A 9158-nucleotide genomic window follows, 5' to 3' on the forward strand; every position below is an offset into this window, starting at 1 on the left:
ACTACAGCATTTTCCAGAGAAGTGCACATAATGCATAATGTGTCTCCTAGACCTGCCTCTGCTCAGCCACTTATGCTTAGTAGTAGGTGCACATGAAGTTGTTGTGTAGTATGGCTAGAGTGAGCTTCAACCATACAGACTGAAGCACCAATTGCACAAAATTGTCCGCACGTTTCCTTCCCTAACCACAGCCGTGACTTAGCGTGATAGCAACATAACTACTCTCCTTTAAAGTGACTCTGTACCCACAATCTGACCCCCCAAACCACTTGTACCTTCGGATACCTGCTTTTAATCAAAGATCTGTCCTGGAGTCCGTTCGGCAGGGGATGCAGTTAGTCATAAAGACAACTTTTAATCCAGCAGCGCTGTGTCTAACAGCCGGGGCTTACATTTGTATATGCATTAGGCTGGCACACCCTCTCTGTCCTTCCTCCTCACCCTCCTCAGCATTAGGAATACTCCAGGCAGATTGCTTCCTATTCCTCAGCTGCGTGCATAATGAACATGGGCTGGATCATTAATACACCTGTGCAAAGCTCAAACAGCAGTAAATGTTCCTGGATCATTCCTAATGATGAGGAGGGTGGGGAGGAAGGACAGAGAGAGTGTGCCAGCCTAATGCATATACAAATGTAAGCCCCCGCTGTTAGAAACAGCGCTGCAAGATTAAGAAGGGATTAGTTTAAAAAGATGCTTATTGCAGCTACTGTGCAGACAATGGAAAGAGTAGCATTAATACCAACTTCAAAAAAAAAAAAAAAAGTCTGTATAGGAGAAAACAAAGATTCCTTCCACTATGTAATAAACAAGACACAAGAGAAAGTTAGCAATTTAGTGTGTTTAATTACAGGAACTAGGCCAAATAAAAAATATACATAAAACAAAAAAGCACATGTCCAATAACACCTTGCCGATACTTCATGCCGCTGTCAGGTCACCAGGGAAGTCTAACTGCCACTGAAAATAAAAAGAAAGAAGAATTAGTCAACTGTAGATGGATGAGACGTGAAGCATACCTGTTTTAGGTGGCTGCCGTGTGTATGTATACACAGGGGAGCACTATGACTATGTATAGCACTATACATGGTCATCATATCTATATCATAAAAATCAAAGTCTGTCTGTCTTCTATAGACTTCCAAACGCCTGAACAGTTTGACCCCAAATTTGGCACACATACATTGGGTGCCCGGGAAGGTTATTGCGAAGGTCCCGTCCCCGCCAGATGTACAGGAGGGGAGGAGGAGGGGAAAGAGCGCCCCATAGCGATGAATGGGAAAATCTCCTCACTGCACACAGAAGATATAATTAGCTGCAGCAGACACGGCAGTTGGAGCCTTAGCAACCAATAGGATTACTGCTTTCATTTTCACAGGGAGCAATGGTTGCTAGGGAAGCTGCCTCACAACATCCACAGTAATAACTGGTAGACCCCCTACTCCATCTATACAGTACATGTATACAGGCCCCTCTACTCCACCTATACAGTACATGTATACAGGCCCCCCCCCTACTCCATCTATACAGTACATGTATATACAGGGCACTACAGGTATACCAAACTGTGACTGGGTAACACTGCCACACCAGACCTGACCAATACCGCCATACTGTGACTGGATAACACTGCCATACCAGACCTGACCAATACCGCCATACTGTGACTGGATAACACCGCCATACCAGACATGACCAATACCGACACACTGTGACTGAATAACACTGCCATACGGGTAAATGCAACCCTGCAGGTATACAGGACCCCAAAACTATACACTACAGGTATACAGGACCTCCACCAACTATTTACTACAGGTATACAGGACCCCAAACTATACACTACAGGTATACAGAAACTCCTCCAACTATATACTACAGGTATATAGGACCCCAAACTATACACTACAGGTATACAGGAACTCCACCAACTATATACTACAGGTATATAGGACCCCAAACTATACACTACAGGTATACAGGACCTCAAAACTATACACTACAGGTATACAAGACCTACACCAACTCTATAGTACAAGTAGACAGGACCCCAAATATACTACAGGTATACAGGAACTCCACCAGCTATATACTACAGGTATATAGGACTATACAAACTATACACTACAGGTATACAGGACCTCCACCAACTCTATACTATAGTTATACAGGACCCTCAAACTATTCACTACAGGTATACAGGACCCTCCGAACTATAAACTACAGGTATTCAAGACCTCCACCAACTATATACTACAGGTATACAGGACCGTCACCAACTGTACACTGCAGGTATACAGGACCTCCCTCAACTATACACTACAGGTATACAGCCCCCTCAACTACACACTACAGGTATACAGGACCCCCCAACTATACACTATAGGTATACAGCCCCCCCCCAACTATGCACTACAGATATGCGAGACCCCTAAAAACTATACATTGTGGGTATACAGAACCCCTCCAACTATGCACTACAGGTATACACTAATTCCACTGATTAACTCAAGATGAAACAATACCTTTAGCTTGGCTTCCTGGGCATCTTAGAACAAATCTAATTTACACACTGACACTTTATACCCGGGCAGCGCCGGGTACATTTTCTAGTACATTATATTTTTGTGCCCTTAAAGCTAAGACTATAATTTCCAGCCCTCCCAGAGATGGCAGATGGAGCCTAATATTTATGGTGTCTGCACAAAGAACAGAAAATTTTGCACCAAACTTGTGTACAGCCTTAAAAAGCAGCAGCAGAGAAGCAATGACAAGCTGTTATTGACTGTATAATCTGTGTAAAAACTCTGGGTAAGATCTCCCAGAGCAGTTTATTTTCCCCTCTGCTTGTGTCTGCAGGTTCTCCCCCTTCTTATAAGTGCCTTATTTGTAACTAGTTACAAGACACTACAGAGCGGATTTTCCAGACTAAGGGTCTGTTCACACGTACAGACTCGCTGCGTAAAACTCGCATCAAACTCGCATGAAAGTAGCTGCGTTTTTTGTGGTGTTGAACTTGCCTGTGAAAATCAAAACTCGCATGTAAAAATTGCACCAAACACGCAGTGAGAATACACATACATTGACTTGACTTGATAGCAATCAGTATCGCTGTGAATTTGTGCGAGAAACTCACAGCGATAAATACGCAGCGAGTCTGTACTGTGTGAACAGACCCTAAAAGACAGTCTAAGTGCGTTTAGACAGGTTTTTTTTTTTAAAGCCAAAACCGGAAACAGAAAAAAAAAAAAAAAAAAAAAAAAAAAAAAAAAAGATTTCTTCTCAAATCCATTCCTGGCTTTGGCTTCAAAAAGCTGTTAGAAAAATCTGTGTAAACACACTAACATGGGGGAGAAGGGTGATTAAAGGAGTTATCCAGCTCTACGAAAACATGGCCCCACACTTGTCTCCAGCTTGGGCAGGGTTTTGATGCTCAGTTTTATTGAAGTTATTGGAGCTTAATTGCAAACCGCACCTGAACTGGAGACAAGAGTCGTGTTGTCTCTGAAAGAAAGTGGCCATGTTTTTGTAGCACTGGATAACCATTTTAAGATGACAAGGAAGCATTTTTGTCTGATAAGTGTAGACATGTCACTGGTAAAGTGCTCGAGGGGATGTACATCTCACCTAGGCTGATGCATAGTGTGAGATGGTAAATCCGGAGGAGGTCGATTGCTCAGCAGTGATATGCTGCTGAGTTATTATTTAATTTTCCGGGCCGGATTTACTGGAATGGCGGATAGGTTGGTAGTGGGATCTGCCATTCCCTCCCCCTCGATCCAGTATGGGTTTTGGGATCAGGTGAGCTCTGATCCCAATCAGCCTGAGAAGGCAAAAGGTGTGCTCAGTGTGCAGGGGAAGCTCTCAGCCAGGAGTAAACAGCCTGCCTGGTGTGTTTGTTGAGAGCTGGGAGTACAGCCGCTGCTGGGGCCTGTTCACACCCCGAAATACTGCCGAGTGAAGTGCCAGAGAGGTGACCAGTGTGTTAGTAAGCGCCCAGACGGGCAAGACCTCTGTTTGTTTTATTCTTAAAGCACGGTACTGCTGTATTTTGTTTGATGGACGGTTTATGCTGCAAATAAACGCCAAGCTGTTATTTTACAAGTCCAAGTCTGCTGTGAACTGTGTCCAAACACACCATCCCCCGGGAAGATCCCTACATAAGATATTACAAAGTTTCTTGTTTCATCTTTGCAAAGTTAGCTGAAACAGTGCCTATTTAAAAAAGGTACTTGATTGGTTTGTTGTATCTTTCACAGTTTAGAGATGAGCGAACCGGGTTCGGGTCCATCCAAACCCGAACTGTCGGCATTTGATTAGCAGTGGCTGCTGAACTTGGATAAGGCTCTAAGGTTGTCTGGAAAACATGGATACAGCCAATGACTATATCCATGTTTTCCACATAGCCTTAGGGCTTTATCCAACGTCAGCAGCCCCAGCTAATCAAATGCTGAAAGTTCGGGTTCGGATGGACTCGAGCATGCTCCAGGTTCGCTCATCTCTATTCACAGTGGTCCCTCAAGTTACAATGTTAATTGGTTCCAGGATGACCATTGTATGTTAAATATATTGTTTCTTGAGACCAAAACTCTATAGAAAAAGGGATAATTGGTTCTTAAACCCCCAAAAAGAAGAAAAAAAAAAAAATTTAAAAAAAAATAAGCAGAAAACTAATATGAATAAAGCGAACCCTTGGATAAACTGAAAAATGCCAATTTACTTTTTATGTACAAGACTGGAGCATTTTCAGGGTCCTGTACAGATCACACAGGGTCCCAGTAAAAATAAAATGAAGCAGCCCTGACCTGGTGCCCAAAGAAGCAACTCATCCTGGCCCAGGTAAAGAGCAGTACAGGACATGTAGTATCACATGGTACTGTAGAGAGGAGATACCAGACAGCCAACCACTGCATGCATTTCACTAATGCTGGGGTTTTACCAGTAAAATGACCACTTTTATAGGTCCATCTAGTTATTCAGATGTGCCACAAATCTGGACTGTCTGTAGCATTGTATGCAGAGACTGGTCTCAGGTTACAATGGTCCAAAAAGGACCATTGTATGTGGGAAATTTTGTAACCCTAGGCCATTGTTAGTTGAGGGACCAACAAATTTCTCTAAAAAAACAAAAAGACATGGACTATTTTCAACATTCAAACTTTTGGTGAAAGCTGCATAAAATTTTAGCATGGAATAATTTGTCATCTTTTGGTGCAATTTAGCCTCAGGTTTTGTTCACACATAGCAGTATCATGCTGTCAGCGTGGCAAAACCACAAACATGTCAGTGTTGTGATGAAGTTATTGGTTGCAATCTAATTGTCTCAACATGTTTCACTTGTAAATTCTTCACCACAGCAGTTTGAGGTACAGTGCATGTGCTTTTGCTGCATAGCAGTGAAGTGTGAACATTTGCATGTGCAATCACTAAGCTACATTGTCAATTGAGGATCAAAACTGCTGAGCACCCTCAAATTAACACATTCATGGTCAACGTGGCGTTAGACATTTAAAGGGAATCTGTCAGCTCCCGGGCACTACCTGAGGTGCTGTCAGTGTACTGTAGCTGGCAGCCCCCAGTGAGCATGGTGCCTTTTTGGTAATTTTCCATGCAGCGGATTACGTACCATCTTTTGTCACAGAGCAGTTGTTCATGCCACACTTGACATACCTCCTTCTCCCTCTTCATGAATAATCAATGCTGCCCGGCCTCCTGCTCGCTCAGCGGTCAGATTGCAGATCAGAAACACTCAGGTATAATTGAATCTCTTCTCCCTAATGTGTTGGAGCTGTGGTCTAGGGGTAACTCACCTGTCTAGAGACCTGCCAGCAGTTCATTTTCTGGTTCAAATCCCCTGATGGAAATTGAATAGATGTCTCTTTCTCATTATAGTACCATTTTTAAGGCTATGTTCACACACAGTATTTTGCAACCAAAACCAGAAGTGGATTGAAAACACAGAACTGTTATCTTCTCACACTGTTGAAATTGAGTGGACGCCATTTAATAGCAAATAATTACTGTTATTTTAAAACAACGTCCAATATTTGCCATTAAATAACGGCCATCTGCTCAATTTCAACATTGTGTGAACATAGCCTTTCTGTGTTTTCAATCCACTCCTGGTTTTGGTTGCAAAATACTGAGCAATAATACTGTGTGTGAACATAGCCTTAAAAATGAAACAATGAGCAGTAAAAGTCCTATTTAATTTCCATCAGGAGATTCGAACCAGAGAATGAACTGCTGGCAGGTCTCTAGACAGGTAAGTTACCCCTAGACCACAGCTCCAACACATTAGGGAGAAGAGATTCAATTATGCCTGAGTGTTTCTTTCAGACAACTGCCTACAGAGGACTGATCGAGCAGGAGGCAGGGCAGCATTGATTATTCATGAAGAGGGAGGAGGATGCATGTCAAGTGTGGCACAAACAACTACTCTGTGACATGGTACGTAATCCGCTGCACGGAAAAATTACCAAAAAGGCACCATGTTCACTGGGGGCTACCAGCTACAGTACACTGACAGCACCTCAGGTAGGGCCCAGGAGCTGACATTCCCTTTTAAGACACATCAGATCGATATTTATACTGGCAAAAATCTGGCATTACTCATTTATGTTACATCATTTCTAAGAAGAGAAATGAAAAGAGAATGACTTACACAATAATGTTGTTGATGGGAATATGGATAAGCTTGACAAAGAAGCCAATAAATCCCATGATTGCAAATCCAATTGCAGTGGCCATTGCAATCTTCTGAAATTCTGGGGAAAAAACAAAAAATTGTTAAGTTTGTGTTTCACTCTTGAGCCAAGAAATGTGACCTCAATCCTAAAATGTGATTCTCAAGAACTAAGCTCCATACACTCAAGTGCAGTCTCAGCATGAAACTCCCTTAAAAATGTTGGCCACCTTCGTATAAACCCTAATAAATGTCTGCAAATGGTGCGCTAATGTAACTTACCACTTAGCACATAACCATAACACCAAGCAGCTATTGAACATCATGTGCTGGTGGAGAATGTGATGCTCGCAACATGCCCCCCCCCCCCACACCCCCCTCCCCCCTTCTTGGAAGGTACACTTCTGAGATGTCAGAGAGGAAGTGGAGTGCTGAGGGGCAGAAATGGTAGGACCCTGTCAGCTCTCTGGATAACCCCTTTAAGAGATAGCACAACATACCTTTTCTGTCTGGTTTGGTGCATCTTTTGACAAGTCTGATGGAATCTTTCACAAACTGACGGCTGGGCTCAACAAACTGCATTACCTGATCCATGATGCCTAGAAAAACAACACATTTATACATGAAAAACAAAGTATCATTTGTGGCCTAATGTGCCCTTAAATAAAGGCTCCAGACAGAAGTACCGCTTTACGCCTAATGCAGATCATGCAGCACAAGGATTCTTATTGTTATTTTAGGCGACTTACACAGGTTGAATAGACTACAAATAAGCAGTGACAAATCTGATCCAGATGATGTGGCTTTTGGTGCCAGGTAATGTGAAGAAAAATAAGAACTTAACAAGTATTGTGACATTATTGTCCCAGATCAACCAAAGACCAATCACTGATCAGCTTTCATGTTAGCAGTGCAATCTGAATGAAGAAGTGAAGGAAGAGCCATGACTGATGTGCACACAGCAACCAGACAGCTCTTATACATCTGAGCCAATGGGCTTCAAAGCCACAGAGTTACAGCTGCAACAAGAACATTCACCTGCCACCACTGAAAGCCAGTCTATAAATCTGCTGGAATTACAAAGGGTAATGTTATACAGAAAGAGGGCAAAGGGGGCAACTGAGCCAACAGGAGAGTATGGTGCCAACATATTACATTGTATGGAGTCATAGTTACAGCCAGCTAACACCAGCCTGGACTGGAAGCTACCAGGTCACACCATTCAGGATAGAGAAGATACCACACCCAAACCTACAGAGGCTATCATATATATATATATATATATATATATATATATATATATATATATATATATATATATATATATATATATATATATGTGTGTGTGTGTGTGTGTATAGTGGGCACCTTCACAACAAGGATGCACAAATAAGAGGCAAGGAGTGTACCCCAATCCCCATCACATCCCACCCCAGCCCATAGGAGCCAATGGGAGCACCTTGTACAGCGCCACACTGCACGCAGGCGACATCAGACTAACAGGAGACGCTATGGCTCTAGCTGACTGACCTATACGTAGTATATTGTGTTACTCCTATAGGAGTGCGCTGGTATAGAGATAGAAGCCATTGCTCCCAGCAAATGTATCAGCGAGGACCACAATCTCCGATGCTATACAGCTATACACACGTATATAGGATACCTACCGGCTGATTCCTCGGGCCCGTAGCTCTTCTTCGACCGCCTGCCGCTAACTGAGACACGTCGCACTGGACGGAGAGCTACTTCAATAGACGTGACGTCATCGGAACTCGGGCTCACCCCGGCCAATTGTAATGGAGAACGTCGACGTGAAACAGGAATGCGGAAGGAAGGACGTGGGCGCTCTAGCCATTGTCTCCGTCTCTCTGGCCTTCTGGGCGGAGTTTATGAGCGCTGAGCTGGCGCTGAAAATACTCAGCTTGTGTGTGTGTTTTTTTTCCTTGCTCGCTCTGAAACTTTATTAACAAACTCTGTGATGAATTGTGCACGTCAGCACAGGGGAAAGAGATGACATCGCGGTCAGCAATGGAAATTCTGTGGACTGAACAATAGAAAAAACAACATATATATAATTATTTTTTTTTTAGCTTTTGCGAGATTGTCAGCATTAGCCTATATTGTACCATATTCTTTTGTGACATCCTGGCAGAGATATGGGGCCTCATTTATGAAAGTTGTGTAAATAACCTGTCATTATTGCCCATAGCTACCAATCAGAAGAGATTGTCCTGGAAAAAACAGTTGCTCCTGGACATGCTATACCCACCTCCTGTGGTGCCCAGCCGCTGCTACCCCAACGCTTCTGGTGCTCGGCTGCTCTCTGCTTCTTTAAAAAAATAATATATATATATATATATATATATATATATATATATATTATTTTTTTTTTTTTTTTTTTATTCCAAGAATACATTTGTTTAAAAGGGCTCTATTGTGATTCTTATAACCTTTTTGTCTTTCAGTCTGTAGG

At 42.7% G+C, this 9158-nt stretch overlaps 1 protein-coding gene across 1 annotated transcript; it reads right to left on the reverse strand.

Annotated features, from left to right (window-relative positions):
- Nucleotides 1-826: 826 nt before the first annotated feature.
- On the reverse strand, nucleotides 827-8680 carry SEC61G (SEC61 translocon subunit gamma). Its single transcript, XM_069960320.1, has 4 exons — nucleotides 8353-8680; nucleotides 7186-7284; nucleotides 6665-6767; nucleotides 827-960 (listed from the first exon to the last, which is right to left on the reverse strand). Exons 2-4 carry the CDS (start codon nucleotides 7277-7279, stop codon nucleotides 951-953), a joined length of 207 nt encoding a protein of 68 aa, XP_069816421.1. The 5' UTR covers nucleotides 7280-7284; nucleotides 8353-8680; the 3' UTR covers nucleotides 827-950.
- Between the last annotated feature and the right edge of the window lie 478 nt (nucleotides 8681-9158).

Source organism: Dendropsophus ebraccatus, chromosome 2 (assembly GCF_027789765.1).
Source record: "Dendropsophus ebraccatus isolate aDenEbr1 chromosome 2, aDenEbr1.pat, whole genome shotgun sequence".
Lineage (NCBI taxonomy): Eukaryota > Metazoa > Chordata > Amphibia > Anura > Hylidae > Dendropsophus > Dendropsophus ebraccatus.